General features: G+C 41.6%; 1 protein-coding gene and 1 long non-coding RNA gene across 2 annotated transcripts; one reads left to right on the forward strand and one right to left on the reverse strand.

Moving 5' to 3' along the window:
• Nucleotides 1–820: 820 nt before the first annotated feature.
• Nucleotides 821–2,295, reverse strand: LOC126610594 (mitochondrial intermediate peptidase, mitochondrial-like). The gene is made up of 5 exons (XM_050278696.1): nucleotides 2,085–2,295; nucleotides 1,928–1,969; nucleotides 1,565–1,694; nucleotides 1,272–1,431; nucleotides 821–1,174 (listed from the first exon to the last, which is right to left on the reverse strand). Exons 1-5 carry the CDS (start codon nucleotides 2,123–2,125, stop codon nucleotides 885–887), a joined length of 663 nt encoding a protein of 220 aa, XP_050134653.1. The 5' UTR covers nucleotides 2,126–2,295; the 3' UTR covers nucleotides 821–884.
• A 3,235-nt stretch (nucleotides 2,296–5,530) lies between these two features.
• Nucleotides 5,531–5,827, forward strand: LOC126610599 (uncharacterized). The gene is made up of 2 exons (XR_007618588.1): nucleotides 5,531–5,603; nucleotides 5,703–5,827. It is a non-coding gene; the product is annotated as an uncharacterized LOC126610599 (long non-coding RNA).
• Nucleotides 5,828–17,209: the final 11,382 nt, after the last annotated feature.

The raw sequence follows: 17,209 nt of genomic DNA on the forward strand, positions 1-17,209 counted from the left end.
CTGGACTAAGAAACATCTCTCTTCCCTTAGCTTTTTTTCCGTCCAAATTCCACAATTTTGGACTAAGAATCTCTCTTCCCTCTCCTTTTTTTCGTCCAAATTCCATAATTTTCAAGAATCTCATCTCCTTGAGAGAGAGAGAACCTGCACATCCAGGGAGGCCAATGCGGCAACCAGATCGGCTCCAAGTTCTGGGAGGTCATCTACGACGGGCACGGCGTTGACCCCACCGGAAGGCACCACGGAGACGCCGGCTCCGATCTCCAGCTCGAGAGGATCAACATCTACTACAATGAGGCCTCCGGTGGCAGGTACGTTCCCCACGCTGTCCTCATGGATCTTGAGCCCGGTACCATGGACATCATCTGATCCGGCCCCTTCGGCCATATCTTCTGCCCTGACATCTTCATCTTCAGCCAGTCCGGCGCCGGCAGGTTAGGTCAGTTTGTGCTTGGTCTGGTGGTGTGATTTCGCAGGATAGAGGATAGAAGAGAGGACGCGAGGAGAGAGGGAGAGGACGTGATTCTAGGACACGAGCAGCCATGAGAGAACGAGAGAGGTAGATAGAGGAGGTGATAGCAGAGTGAGGCGTCTTAGCTAGTCCCATGGTTCCAGAGGGGACACGCTAAGACCAGCTAGCGTCGTTGTTAGTCGAGGCGAGTCCTCGCTAGTACCACTAATGTTAGTCCCGAGAGCAAACAAACACAGATTGCACTAAATCTTTAATCCAATCCAGTCCAGTGAAAGCTAAAGAAGGCAAACAAACGCCCCCTTATAGCACTGATAAACTTTCTAAATGCTATTAAATGTTATACAATCATTCAACCGATGAAACATTGTCATTTCATCAATCAATCCTTTACAACCATAAAATCTCTCCATTTTTATACAACATTCATCAACTGGTTCCTTAATGTGTTCATTTCAGTACAAAGACAAGTAGTATGAGGAACCTTTCCTCCTCCATCACAATCCCTTACAATAATCCCACCATCTCCTCCTCCTCCACCTCCGACAAGACCATTTAACAAATCAGCTGCTTCTTTCGCTCCCCCATACTGTAACAACTTCAGTCTTAAAGCACTTCCTGTAGCTAATGACAATGGATCCTCCTCACACAGCTTCAGCCATATCGTTGCCGCAAAACATTTCGCATACAAGTAGCTATAATAACCTGCGTGCGCAAGCAAGAAAAGCACATTTATCTGCCAAATGCCATGTACGAAAATCTATCCAATATCTACGCATCATCTAATTCTCAAGGTACGTACCTGCACCATAATTCACAAGGTGATTATATCGGGTATGCCAGTGTGTGCCCTCGACGTGCTTCCAACTAGTATATTCTCTTTTAAGATCCGCCACAATGATACTTGTTGGTGGGGTTGGCTGTTCCCCAAAGAATGTTTGGCCAACAGCAGCATAAAAGTTCTGATCATTAGGAGGAAACAAGAAGCAAGCAAAACAATATTGGTTAATCTTCTCTTCTCTTCCAGACATAATAATTACAGTGATATATATCCATCCTTGTTGATTTATAAAGCAAAGACAATAAAATAATAACCTGTCGTTGCAAATCAGTTGCAGCAAACATCTTTCTCGCACCCTGCATTACTAGTTCCTCGGGGATGATTTCACCAGTCGAATTGTGTTTGGCAAATCTCCTCAACACTCGGTAATCCAACGAATAGTACCTAGACATATCACCAGAGTTGTTATCTCATAGGTTATTATTATTCAACCAAACATTAAACATTTACACTGCCATTTCTAATACACTGAGAATTCAGAAAGTCACGCACGTTACAAAAGCAGCATGTCAAAACTATTTTCAACCACATTCTTTTTCATATATTCCTACACAGATGTATAGATTTTTCATCAGTTAAAAGAATGATGGGGATAACAATCAGAGCATATAACTCACTCAAAAAGGGTTGAAGGCGCTACCAGAAAAGTTTTGGTAATCCTACAGCAAAATGCAACAGAAAAATACAAACAACAAACGTATTATGAATTTATGATAAAGTCGGGGAGGGGTGATATAGCTTGTTTCCCACAATCTTAAGGAATTTCTGGGATACCGTTCTTGAAAGCAACGAATGAAGAGCATGTCCAAACGCATGAAACAGAGTTTCCAATTCCCAATGATTTAGCCTCGCCCTTGATGAATTACCCAAAGCTGAAAAACTGCACACAATAGCAACTGCCTACAAAACCAAACCAGAGTCAGAGTCCAATGAAATAACGCATGATGCAGAAAGTCATCGAATGATAGTCTGCAACTTGGTGCAATTTTTTCTCACACAAGGGGGATCAATTTCACATTACTATGTTCCGACATTCAGTAAAAGAGCCTCTCCAACATAATCGCAAATCATTCATACTCTAAACGCTTTTTCAATGGGTCAAAAAGAAGTATTTGCAGTCCCTAATTCCCACTTTGTGCCATTCTTAAGAATCTTTTTGGTTCCCCCTTTTCAGGAAAACATTATCAATAATCTAACTGAGCTAAGTGAGGAATAACGCCACAAATATAGTTTTAGTGATGTTATTCCTCACTTAGATACTTAGATGTTTGCTACACAGTAAAAAAAAAAAAAAAACACTGTAATAAATATTTGCCACATAGCATCTTTAGTTACAAGAAAATTTCTCTCCTGCTGTTGTCCATAGTTTCGCTAGTGGTCCAATTTAAAACGTGTAACGTTTGTTCATCCAATTACTTGGTTTGGCACTATGTGTAAATTGTTTGATCGCTTCTTTTGAACTGTTATTATTCTTGGATCACTTTCTAATTGTCGATATGGAGGAAATTATATTTGATAAACTTCACCAGACTTTTTAATTAAGTACAGTAAGCCAAACTATATATATATGCGCACCTTAAATATGTAACTACTCAAGAGTTCGATCGTCATAAAAGATGGGTTCACAATCGCAGCATGAGCATGAGATAGGGAACGGCCATGTAGTTTTGTTCCCCTTCATGTTAATCATTCTTCTCTCATAAGAATTAGTTTCATAATCTTTTAATTTAAACGAATATAAAATTTAAACAAATACCAAATAGAATTTGTTTGACTTTAATTTGAAGCCAAATTTTTCTTTGCCAATCCAATGATCAAGGAACTAGACTTTATGCAAAGCACATTTTTCATATTAGAGAGAATTTTCCCTTATGATCTGGAATTGGTCATAGTTTGCCAAGAGAGCAACAAAGCGCCTAAGGATTTTCTGCCATCATCTTTAAATTGGACCACTATATATATATATATGATGGATTCAGATTTGTGAACATAGAAAAAAAAAAAAAATGGCTGCTTTGCGTCTCGGCGGCGGGTGCATTGGCTCCTCCACTCGGTGAAGGTTGTCACTCTTCCAACAGGTTAAGTCCTTTAGGGCATTCATAGTCTTATTCATTGTAGCTTAAGCCCTCACCCTCCCTATTTCGTTGTATCTCTCGAAACAATAGATAGAAACTTCACCACTACTCTTATCTCCTGCACTGACGTGGGGAAGATATTTTCAAATTTTTAGAGAAAGAGCGACCACAAAAATTAGGGAACCTTTCATCATCTGATTAGGGACAGCTTGCGTAGTGTTTGTTGGAAAAGGATCCTCTCCGGATCTTTTTTTCAGGGATTCTAGGAATCTCACAATCGTAATCGTTCATCGATTATCATGCGATCAGTTTTTATTATGTATTTTCATATTTAATTTTAAAATTTAAATTTTGAAATAATTTCTAACCGTACAATACATGATGAACATTCACGATCATAAGATCTCTATGATCCATAGGAAAAGAATTCGGCAGGAATCCTTTTCCCTGTTTGTCAATTTACTACAGATTTGACACCGGCGCAATCCCTTATGTCGACGTCATACTACATATTTTCTGACCAACCTTTTAAGGCATGCTTCTAGAGGGTCTACAGGCATCTCCAAATGTCCGTCTGTATAGAGTCTAACAGGCTTCCTACAGGGCTGAGTTGAAGTCCCTATGGTAAGAGAAATTTTAAGGTCTGCCGATCGAAGTAGCACATCCATATACGGACTCAAATAGTAGGGTTCAAGATTAATTTTTAGTGGGAAACAAATTTCATCCACTTAAATGATGCACATTAGCTTATTTTACTTTCCTTTTACAAGTTGATAGAGACTCACTTGTTACCACTCGTTGATGCAACGCACTTGTTCGTCGCAGGAATCTCCTGGCGGACGAGCACACAGCTCCCCTGGGAGAATGGCGTCGGTTGAGGGTATCTGTCGTACTTCTGCTTTCTTCTCGGGCTCGCTCGGGCAAGCCTTTGTCGGGCAGATCTTGGTCGGGCAAGACACACTTCGGGCAAGGCTCGTCGGGCAGTTCTGAAAGAGAAGGACAGAGTTAATTTGAAAGGGTGCCTTTGTGGGGCCTTAGATGTAGGCCTTAAGGCTCACAATCAAGATTAACTTTGTCGTGCTCAGGCGTGCCACTGCCATCTTCAGTATGGCAGATGTTGAATGGGTGTTAAGCTTTGATTAAATATGTATACGCCCGAGAAACCAAGTTAGATATAACAGGTGCCTTTGTGAGGCCTTAGGTATAGGCCTTGAGGCTTCCTGTCAAACTAAACCAGCGCTTGGATGAATCATATTTGGTCTTTTATGGTTGCCAGAGTCTTATCACTATTATACTTTTGATTATCTGAATCCAAGAGGTAGGACGAACCCAAATGAGTGCCTTTGTAGGGCCTTAGGTATAGGCTTTGAGGCTTCCCATCAGAGTTAATCCTTATACTCGGACCAACTAGACCACAACATGAAATGAAGCTAAATAGATGCCTTCGTGGGGCCTTAGGTGTAGGCCTTGAGGCTTTCTATCAGAATTCACTCCCTGCTTAAGCCTTTTCTATGAATCAAGATATAATAGCAACAAAACGGAGAAATAGGTTGATTACTTGCGCCCCAAGTAACTTCGGACTTCTCGCTTATCAAGGATTGTTGTGGATGGGTTGAGTCCACATAGAGTTCTTTTTTATGCCTTGAGGCCAAGGACTTTTAAACTGATCTTTAAATTACACGCCCGCCGGGCTTAAGACTTAGATCTGATTTGAACTCTGACACGATTCAGATCGGATCCAAGTGCTGAAGACTCATTTTCATTATGACTTTGCTAGAAATAACTTGTATATAACTGGGAATATATAACATGTTATTGTGCTTTTAAAAGAAAGAAAAGACAAAGACAGAGCAAAGATAGTCGGGTAAGTTTGAACCTTATCGGCCAAGGCTGAACTTCTTACAAAATCTATCTTTGTGGCCCTGTCAGAGGTCTGAAAGCTTTTAGAGGGGTTGACGGGGGAGAAGAGGATACAAAATGAATCGATACCACCATGAACAAGGTAGCAGAGCTATTACAGGGGTTTGGGAAGGTTTATCCCGAATGGGATGAAGGCTTGTGCTGACTACAGCTTCGTTGAAGGCAAATCTGGCTTGAGCAGAGTTTTGGCTTTTGTTTGTTTGTTTTGAGTGTCCTTAATTCTGTCTTCTCTTCCTCCTTTTATAGACGACTTCAGCTTGGGTTCCTGTAGCAATAGCGGTTGCCCGAATGCGGTTTGGTGATGACTCACTAGCTTTTTTACATGAATGCCACCAATAAAGTACTTTATTGGGCTGTGTAGTGACTGAATAACCTACCCCCTGTGGTCTTTGAGCAGGTAAGCAGGTGGCCTTTGTAACTTGTGCCCAGCCGAAAGCCTCTTTCCTGCTTCCTAAGTTTTCCTCTGGGCCTTGGGTTTGGGCCGACTTTCTCTCTGGCCCAAAGTTCAGATTTTATCCCAAACAGTGCCCCCTTCAATTGATGTTAAGGTTGGGATCCCAAGCGCCAACATTAAATGAATAACAGCATGCGTGCCCTTTGAGCTTCTTGCGACCTTTAAACTGCCTTCTGGTTCTCTATAAATTCTGGCTTTGGAAACCCTTTTCAAATCATCACCTCTTCTTCATTTTGGTCTTCACCCTTCATCCACCTTGAATCCTTCCGTCTCCCCACTGAGATATGGGTTCCTCAGGTTTTGAGTGGAGTTTCCTGAAACTCCCATTTCGTAAAAAAAGTTTTCACCTGATGATTGCTACCTCCAACACCTTTGGTCGATCACCCCTCTACCTCCAACACCCTTGGTCAGGAGGTCTCCTCTTGATGACTGATCTTCCCACAACTTGTGGTGATAAGTCGGGCTTCATCATCATACATGGTGAAGATCTTGTGGGAGGGTCCTCTACCAAGCTCATGTTGGCCGCACAACCCGATCACCTGATTGGGTTCAACCAAGAAGATAGCGGGAAACCAGTTGAAGACACCAACACTTTCAGAGAGGATCAAATGTAATACATAAGATTTGGTATCTTGTAATCTCATCAATTTGTCGACATGAAATAAGTATTTTTATCTATTTCTGCATCTCTGCCTTCTTTAAATGTTTGGATGAACAAAATACCGTATGTGAATTTCTAAGGTCCGTCCCAATCTGCTCCCTCTTCGATATAACAATCCCTAACATCCCATAATGTAGGACAATATTTCTTCAAGAATTTTGCATTAATAGGGTGTTTCTGCTCATTGCCTTCGAGGTCTGCTAGATAATATCCTCCTTTGTTCAAAACCCGACTAATAATAAAAGGACATTCCCATGTCGGGCTCCATTTCCCGAAGCCACGTAGCTGAGCGCCTAGCGGGATGACCGTTTTCCACGCTAAATCTCCTTCCTTGAAATACTTTAACTTCACCCTTTTGTTATAAGCTCGGGCAACAGCAATCTTTCCTTCTTGAATCTGGTTCAAGGCATCAATTCGGGCTGCATCCAGATCTTCAATACCTTGACACATGGCTTCGATATATTCTGCACCATGCAACCCAAATTGGTTTTGAATTCTTACGGAACTGACGTTGATTTCCATAGGAAGCACTGCATCTTGCCCGAAAGTCAAGGCATAAGGAGTCGTGCCTGTCCCCGCTCTTTTAGAAGTCCGGTATGCCCACAACGTGTTCCCTAGCATCTCATGCCACCTTTCTGGACTATCAATCACCATCCTTTTAATAATGTTGACCAAGATCTTGTTGCTAGCCTCTGCTTGCCCATTTGACTGAGGGTAGTATGGACTGGATTGGATCATCTTTATTTTGTACTTGCTTGCAAACTCTTCAACCTCCTTTGAAATAAAAGATGGCCCACGATCCGTTACTATAGTTTCAGGCACCCCATACCTGTGCAGGATCTTGGTCTCAATAAAATTCTTGACCACGGCTGAAGTTATAGATTTTACTGCCGATGCTTCTACCCATTTGGTGAAGTAATCCGTTGCCACAATTATGAAAGTATGTCCCTTACTAGAGGCCGGATAAATCTGCCCGATGAAGTCCATTGCCCATCCTCGGAACGGCCAAGGCTTGACCACTGGATTGAGAGGTACTGATGGTACGTGCTGGAGAGGTCCATGTCTCTGACATTCTTCACATCCGCGGGCATAGGACTTACAATCTTTTTCCATGTCGGGCCAGAAATAACCATACCTTCTGAGTAGCCATCTCATCTTTGTTCCCGCTTGATGTGCTCCACATATTCCCTCATGTACTTCGGCCATTACTCTCATGGATTCCTCTAGGCCTAAACATTTTAATAGCAACCCATCTGGGGTCTTTCTCAACAGATCTTTTGTCCACAAGACATACTTGGTTGCTTGCTGCCTGTTCTTCTTACTTGTGGGTGAAGAAGGATCTTTCAGATACTGAGTAATCGGTGTCCTCCAATCTTCCACCTCGGTCTCTAGAACCATTACATCCAGACTGAACCTCCGATCTAAGATAGAAGGAAGGTTTCTTGTTTGGATCTCAACATCAACACCATACCTCCTTTCTTGCATTGGCACTCCTGAAGCTAGTTGCGCCATTTCATTGGCTGCCAAGTTAGATCCCCTAGGAATGTGATTGACTGATATCTCAGACTCCCACAAACTTAGCAGTTGTGTTGCTGCCATATAGTACCCTGCCATAGTGATATGTCTGCATTTGAACTCGCCATTTAGTTGATTTATCACTAACTCTGAATCACCAAAGATTTCTACTTCAGTTGCCCCCAAGTCCATCAGGATTTCCAGGCCGATAATCAATGCCTCATACTCCGCCCGATTATTGGTATTTTCTTGATAATCAAGTAGGAAGGAATAGTAATGATAAACCCCTTGAGGGTTTATAATCACAATTCCAGCTCCTGCTGCCTTCTGAGTGTAGGATCCATCGAAATATAGCTTCCAAGGTGTAATCCAAAGACCTGCTACTCTCCTTATCTCTTGCTGGATCCAATCTTCTTTGCCCGAAACATCACTTCTTGGTGGGATCCATACATTAGCAACTTCTAAACTTCCCGGGATATTGATTTCCTCGCTTTGAGACTCCTGATGTTCGGTCAGGAAGTCAGCAATTGCCTGGCCTTTGACTGCCCTCTGGGGTATGTACTGCAAACTGAATTCTGATAATGCTAGAATCCATTTCCCAATCCTCCCTGCTAGCATAGGTCTTGACAACATATACTTTATCACATCTGTTTTGGCGATAATGTGCACATGACAAGGTAGCATGTAATGCCTTAGCTTGCTGGCAGTAAAATATAGAGCCAAACACAGTTTTTCCACCGGAGAATATCTTGTTTCTACCTCGGTCAGAATTCTGCTGAGGTAATACACAGCCTGCTCTTTTCCTCCTTCATTATTCTGGGCTAGTAGACTCCCAATTGATCTTTCCGATGCAGAAATATATAGTTTCAATGGCTTTCCCCTTTGAGGTGGCACCAGCACTGGTGGGGAAGTTAAGTAAGCCTTGATGCTATCAAATGCCTGCTGGTGGGTTGGCCCCCACTCAAAATTCTCCCTATCCTTCAATCTCAGTAGCGGAGTTAGTGGCTGGATTTTGCCCGCCAAATTGGCAATGAATCTCCTTAAGAAGTTGATTTTACCTAGCAATCTCTGAAGCTGTACTTTGTTGGTAGGTGGAAGTGACTCTAATATTGCCCGAGACTTATTTTTGTCCACCTCCACACCTCTCTGATGCACCAAGAATCCCAAAAAATTGCCCGTTCTTACTCCAAAAGCGCATTTCTTTGGATTCATCTTCAACTTATGGATCCGCATCCTCATCAATGCTTGCTTGAGGTCCACGAGATGCTGCTCTTCTGTCTTAGATTTTACCACAATGTCATCGATATACACCTCCATGCTTTGGCCAATTAAATCATGAAAAATGGCATTCATTGCCCTTTGATACGTGGCGCCTGCATTTTTGAGCCCGAATGGCATGACCAGATATTCATATGCCCTCACATGACCAGGACATCTAAAAGCTGTCTTATGAATATCCTCTGGCGCCATCTTTATTTGATTGTAACCGGCATTTCCATCCATAAACGATAAAACTTTATGCTTTGCTACAGCATCTATGGATAAGTCAGCCATGGGCATGGGATATTCATCCTTTGGTGTGGCGCTATTAATATTCCTATAATCAACACAACATCGTACTGCTTTTGTTATAGCTTTTAAAACGGGTACAATGTTGGCTAGCCACTCTACATATTTGGCTGGTCTAATAAAGCCAGCTTTCACCAGCCTTTCAATTTCTTCTTTGACTTTTTCTTCTATCTCCTTTGACATCCTTCGTGGTGCCTGCTTGACAGGTTTACATCCTTCCTTGATGGGCATTCTATGTTCCACCAAGGCTGGGTCTAATCCTGGCATCTCGGTGTAATGCCAAGCAAAACAATCTTTGAATTCTTGCAAAAGAGAGATAATCTTGGCCCGATCCTCAATCCTTAATAAACCGCTGATTTGAATTGGTCTCGGATCCTCTTCTGTGCCTAGATCAATAACTTCCAATGGATCCTGGACTTCTGGAAGTGGCTTATCAGGTTCTGCACACAAAAATTCAACTAACTCCGGGTTCTCGGGCAGACCGTCTGGCTCGTCTATATCGTAGACGCATTCGGCCATTTGAATGGCCTTATCTAACTCATCTGTGCAAGATTCTTCCTCATTTTCCGGCTGGCTGGTAGAAACTTTCCCCTGCCACTCCTGCTCTTCTTTATCCAAGAGTTTTTCTTCCTGTCTTCTTCCCTTTCCATACACCAACAGTCTTTTAATCAGGGATCTGACTGCCATGACCTGATCTTTCTTCTTTTGCTCGATCATTGATGGTATAGAGAGTTTGGTATAAGACAGGGTCTCTCCCACTCCTCCTTGGTAAGGAGCATCCCTTGTTCTAGAAGCTTTCGGGCCGTCACCTTGGTAGGGCGGCCGTTCTCATCAGCTCCTAAACATTTCAAAATTCCCACGTTGGGATTGTAGAAATTTGCTTCTGCAACATTAGCTGAGGGGAGGAACGGCCGTGATTCGGCCTCTACCAACTCCCAAAAGCTTGATCCTTCAGTACTTGCCTCGTGGTATACAGCCACTTGTTGATGAAGAGTAGAAGGTATGGCTAAACTTTGATGAATCCAATCTCTTCCAAGTAGGGCCCCGTAAGTGGAAGTGCAGTCTACTACAAAGAACGCCAACATTATTTTCTTGGACCCCAGATCTACCTCCAAAGGTAATATCCCATGAGTCCTGGTGATGGCACCTGAAAAGCTCGAGACTGTAAGGTTTGTGGGAATAAGATCTTCAGTGCTTCTCCCCATCCTCTTCATCTGCTTGGCTGGCAATATGTTAACAGCCGCTCCTCCATCAATCAAAATTCTTTTGAAAGGTACACCTTCCAGATGAGCTGAAACGTATATAGGCTTCAGGTGGTTGGCCAACGAAATACTTGGGCGGCTGAACACCATTTTATCTGTGTAAATCCGTAGGGGACCACCTTTAGGTACTTTTGAGGATTCAACCTTGCCTAAGTCTTCCTCTGTAACTACCTCCACATTGACGTGAGCCATCATCGGCTCAGTTGTTAAATAATCACCTTCCATGGTAGCGGGCTGGTCAGGCCTGGCGCCAAACATGGCGGATAATACATACGTCATGTTGATGTGGAAGTTGCTAGGTTCGAGCAAGTCCTCCTTCTTGCTCCCAATGTGATCCATAAACTCGTCTAACCAGGCCATTGCATCGGCTGGTAGTAAGGGCTCTGGTATCCCTTCATGTTGTGGTTGATTCATGTCTCCGTACAGCGCTTGCTTTGGAACTTCACCAAATGGATCCAAAGGCAAAAAGGTTGGTCTCCTCTCAGATGCAACAGTTTCCTCATGGGTGGGCCCTGGCCTCCAACCAGGTGTTGGCATCATAGTCAGATCTTCCTGAGCCCTTCTTAAGATCCTATACTTGCCAGGATGTTGGCTTTGTGGCACATGATTCCCCATACCCTCCGTCTTGCCGTTGGCCCTTTCTACTTCCTTCTTACTTCGCCAACGAAGCTGACTACTACTTCCAGATGTTGCCCTCTCTGGCTTTTGATTTTTTGAGGCTTCAGAGGTGATGGGGGTCATCAGGGAATTCATGTAGTCTTTGTGCTGCCTTTGAACCCTTCTGACCATGGATGCTCCCATTGGTCTGGTGGGCTGCCCATCTTTTCCAACTACATACCATTTCCGCCCACGATATGCAGGAGTCGCTTTCTTAACAGGATTAGCTATCCCATCAGTTCTTCTGACTTCCTTCCCCTTTTGGCCATTTTGAAGCTGCTCTGTACTTCTTTGGAGTTTGGCTTCCATGTCCTCTGCCTTGTCAGAAACTTCATAGTTTCGAAACTCGTCAGAAACTTCATAGTTTCGAAATACTTCTGACAACGCCTTGGGTTGGGAATCACCTCCTAAACGTTGAAAAACGCTTCGGGAAGTATTTTTTCTTGTTGCCTGCTTAAGCCTTTCGCGGGCTTCTCTTTTAATTAACTCGTGATCAATAAGGACTCCAGCTGGGGGAATCTCGAGTTCACATTCACACTGGCATTTACTGCACATAACCAGCCCTTTGATTATGGCAGCTTTTGGGTACTCGGATGGTTTGCCTATCCCTTCCGTAGGTCGTTTGGCTAGTTTCCCTTCTTCTTCTTCCCTTATAATTTTCCCTTTTCCTTTCTCTGCCCAGGTCATGTTGAGCATGTTTACCGGGGCTTCAGAAAAGGGCAACACAGGGTTGACTATGACTACCTCATCTGGTTGGGTAGTCCTGTGTCTTTCTCCTTTGGGAGGAGCCAAACCTGTCTCATTTCTAGAGCCTAGGGAGGCTTCATTCAGTCTCTGTAGCATTTGAAACAATGTATTCTGTAAATCTTCTGGCATGTTTATCTTTATCTTCAGATCAGTGGATCCCACCGGGCGTGCCAAAACTATGTTCGTCACAGGAATCTCCTGGCGGACGAGCACACAGCTCCCCTGGGAGAATGGCGTCGGTTGAGGGTATCTGTCGTACTTCTGCTTTCTTCTCGGGCTCGCTCGGGCAAGCCTTTGTCGGGCAGATCTTGGTCGGGCAAGACACACTTCGGGCAAGGCTCGTCGGGCAGTTCTAAAAGAGAAGGACAGAGTTAATTTGAAAGTGTGCCTTTGTGGGGCCTTAGATGTAGGCCTTAAGGCTCACAATCAAGATTAACTTTGTCGTGCTCAGGCGTGCCACTGCCATCTTCAGTATGGCAGATGTTGAATGGGTGTTAAGCTTTGATTGAATATGTATACGCCCGAGAAACCAAGTTAGATATAACAGGTGCCTTTGTGAGACCTTAGGTATAGGCCTTGAGGCTTCCTGTCAAACTAAACCAGCGCTTGGATGTATCATATTTGGTCTTTTATGGTTGCCAGAGTCTTATCACTATTATACTTTTGATTATCTGAATCCAAGAGGTAGGACGAACCCAAATGAGTGCCTTTGTAGGGCCTTAGGTATAGGCCTTGAGGCTTCCCATCAGAGTTAATCCTTATACTCGGACCAACTAGACCACAACATGAAATGAAGCTAAATAGATGCCTTCGTGGGGCCTTAGGTGTAGGCCTTGAGGCTTTCTATCAGAATTCACTCCCTGCTTAAGCCTTTTCTATGAATCAAGATATAATAGCAACAAAACGGAGAAATAGGTTGATTACTTGCGCCCCAAGTAACTTCGGACTTCTCGCTTATCAAGGATTGTCGTGGATGGGTTGAGTCCACATAGAGTTCTTTTTTATACCTTGAGGCCAAGGACTTTTAAACTAATCTTTAAATTACACGCCCGCCGGGCTTAAGACTTAGATCTGATTTGAACTCTGACACGATTCAGATCGGATCCAAGTGCTGAAGACTCATTTTCATTATGACTTTGCTAGAAATAACTTGTATATAACTGGGAATATATAACATGTTATTGTGCTTTTAAAAGAAAGAAAAGACAAAGACAGAGTAAAGATAGTCGGGTAAGTTTGAACCTTATCGGCCAAGGCTGAACTTCTTACAAAATCTATCTTTGTGGCCCTGTCAGAGGTCTGAAAGCTTTTAGAGGGGTTGACGGGGGAGAAGAGGATACAAAATGAATCGATACCACCATGAACAAGGTAGCAAAGCTATTACAGGGGTTTGGGAAGGTTTATCCCGAATGGGATGAAGGCTTGTGCTGACTACAGCTTCGTTGAAGGCAAATCTGGCTTGAGCAGAGTTTTGGCTTTTGTTTGTTTGTTTTGAGTGTCCTTAATTCTGTCTTCTCTTCCTCCTTTTATAGACGACTTCAGCTTGGGTTCCTGTAGCAATAGCGGTTGCCCGAATGCGGTTTGGTGATGACTCACTAGCTTTTTTACATGAATGCCACCAATAAAGTACTTTATTGGGCTGTGTAGTGACTGAATAACCTACCCCCTGTGGTCTTTGAGCAGGTAAGCAGGTGACCTTTGTAACTTGTGCCCAGCCGAAAGCCTCTTTCCTGCTTCCTAAGTTTTCCTCTGGGCCTTGGGTTTGGGCCGACTTTCTCTTTGGCCCAAAGTTCAGATTTTATCCCAAACAGCACTTATGATGGTAGAGACCATAAAATGTTACAGACTAATATACTATTATTATGTTCCCATGTAAAAAATAATTATGGGGGAGGTAAAGACATTGAGACTATATTGGTTGCAACCAAAAAATTGAATCTTTTCCCGCGGCTTCTAGTTTGTCTTATGGTGTCCACTTTCTAATCATAGAACTTTTGCATTCACTCTTTACTCAGAAGTTAATTTTTGATTCCCATCTCTCTTTTTCCATGGGAAATCTCGTTCGAATTAATTTTGTTTTCATGATACTGTGGAAAAAGTTAGAGGATTCAATTGATGGAAAGAAGATTACCATGGGAACTGGGCAAAGAAACTCTGAAAGTAGAAAAGGACGAACTAGTAAAATAAATCCAACACCGTTGCAGGAGTGCATGTACTGTAATGAGTATTAATTTTTTTTCAGGCATGGCTATTGGCTAACATAGTAAAATACGAGACATGTATAATACACTAAAATATGTATGCGTGTTATTCAACAAATTTCTTAAAATGGTACGTTTAAATCAGTCGTAACATTTATTTTATTTGTATTTTCCCAATAAAATGTTAAAAATATACGCCTATAAATGTATACCCTATAGAAAAACATGTGGTAGTTACGTGCATTAAACAAAAAAAATTGCATAAATATTTGAGCTGATAAATCATGGATTATTGTACCATTTACACCCTTAACTCTCAGAAAATTTCATTTATAAAAAATAATGTTACAAGGGGAAAAATTTAAGGACACAAATTAGAATGGAGTTTTCGATTCTACCATTACAATATTCATATCCGAATAATTTAAAAAAAATGAAAATTTAAGTGCATTTTTAGATCCGAGAATTCTGAATTTTTTATTTTATTTTTTCCGAATTTATTTTGATATAAAAACATTTCAATTTTTGATTTTTTTTAATAGTTATGTACTAAAATTATGAACTCTTGTAATCAAGTTTGGATTTTACCGGCAGATTGGAATAAATTTTGTTCACCATATTATATTAATAATATACTTATTTATTAAATGTGACAGCCTGTTCCGGAAAATAATTTTTGTTGACGTGAAATTACTAGTTTACCCTTGGATGTTAAGTTGTGTGGTGTATGACTTGTATTTAAGTTGGATTTAATTATGATTTCCTAAGTTTTTGGAACCACTTAGGAATTAAGAAAGACTAAATTTAGATTGGTTGGAGAGATTTGGTCCACACAATACACCTCACTTTCTCTCTCTCACTCCCGTGCCCTCTCTTTCTCAGACTCACACTTTCCCTCTCTTCCTTTCATGTACGGACACAACCAGAATTCTTTGTAAATGTGATAGATCGAAGAAGAAAAATGGTACCATTGTGTTCCTAAGGTCCTCAGGAGTTCAAAGGTACCAATTACAGGTAAGATTACCTTCGATTTCAAGTCGAACCACAAAACCCGATTTGGGGTACTATTCATGCTCACGTAAAATGTTGATTTTTAGGGAATTTAAAGGACATAGGGAGCTTAAGGAGGTCCTTACGAAGCTCGGAGTACTTCGTTTGAAGAAATTGGACGTTGGAATCATGAGAACAACAAGTTTTAAGGTTTGCCGGATTATTGAAGCTTTTTCCGGCGGGATTCCGGTGGTTTCAGAGCTCAAATCAGGTATGGTTTTGTTCGTTGTTGTGAGATCTTTAAAATGGTTCAAGTTTCATAAATTTTGGGTTAAAAACGAAGAAGATATAAAGAAATGAAAATTTCTCAGTTTCTGGCGACGGTCGCCGGAGCTGAAGGTAGAAGACAAGAGGATATTCCGTTAAGTTTAACGGAATATTCTAACGGCGTTAGGTCACGCCATTAAGTTTTGTTAAGGAATAAACAGAATATTCCGAAATATACCTGACGGTGTCAGTTGACACCGTCAGTGTGCTTGGCACATGGCCGTGCGTGGGGGGCGCGTCTGGCAGTGCCTTGGCCGGCGCGTGGGAATTAGGAAAAATATTCTAAAATTTTGGGGATGATTCTAAGGTTATGTAAGCCACTGTGGTATATTCATATACCCAAATTGAGCAATATATGATAAGTTATTACCTATTGTTGGTTATGTGCGTTAAATAACGTTTATTCAGTTATTACGCCTATAGGTAAGACCTATTCTCAGGATGTGCATAATCAATCGAGGCTCGGGGGGCTACGACCCATCGACATATCTGTGAGTGGGCAGTTATTTTCAGTATATATATATATATATATATACACACTTGACGTTTTTCCCAGAAAACGTATTTAAAGGAAATGTGATTTAAATGCCATGCTATGCCAATGCCTATATTTTATTTTAGTATATGCATTATCATAATTATGCATATTGTCGCATGGTGCTGTGGAGGCCCAGGTAAGCTCAAGTGAGTTATGTTTTGATTATGTGAATTGTCAATGATGTGATATGTGATTGAATAATGTTGAGCTCATAAAACTGCACCTATGGTGATTGTGATTTAGCCAGAGATATGAAGTACATGCCTGTTTATTATGTCACCTCCTGCATCATATGCTCACATTGGATCCAATTTAGGTGCACAGTCTTGTCGTACATACCTTGTTTATGGTTCCAACTTGTAGGTGACTAGCGATTTATCGCTCGGCTATTATGTGTAAGGAGTATTGAGCATAATTATATTACACCCATTATCGTCGTACAGACCTTTGCATTTGGTTCCGACTATTGTGCAGTATATTGCCGTATAGGTCATTGTAGGGACTACGGCTAGAGTGACTTTTGAGCTATGAAATTCAGCCAGTATAGACTACCTCAGGGGTTCCGGCTAACATGTTATATTTCTATGAAATTATTTTTACCTGATTTGCTTACTCTATTATATCGTGGATTGGCATACATATGTTTATGATTATGTGAAGCATGATTGAAATGATATAATTACACATATATATTTATGTATATTCTTATATATTAATTATGGGAAAAATTATACTCGTTTTACAGCGAGATGTTAGTATATTCAAAGGAAAATAAGGTTTTCATGTAAATGTGTTTTACTGACCCACTCAACTTTGTTTTTCGCCCCTCCAGGTTTTAGTTAGTAGAGTTTGGTGGCCATGAGGAATTCAATGGTGTTCTGACAAATCCTGAAAAAGTAGGATTCACCATCTGATGTTGTATCTTAATAATTGTCCTACTTGACTGCAACTGGACTTTCTTATTGCTCTGAAAGTGTATTTAT

This window comes from Malus sylvestris, chromosome 17 (assembly GCF_916048215.2).
Source record: "Malus sylvestris chromosome 17, drMalSylv7.2, whole genome shotgun sequence".
Lineage (NCBI taxonomy): Eukaryota > Viridiplantae > Streptophyta > Magnoliopsida > Rosales > Rosaceae > Malus > Malus sylvestris.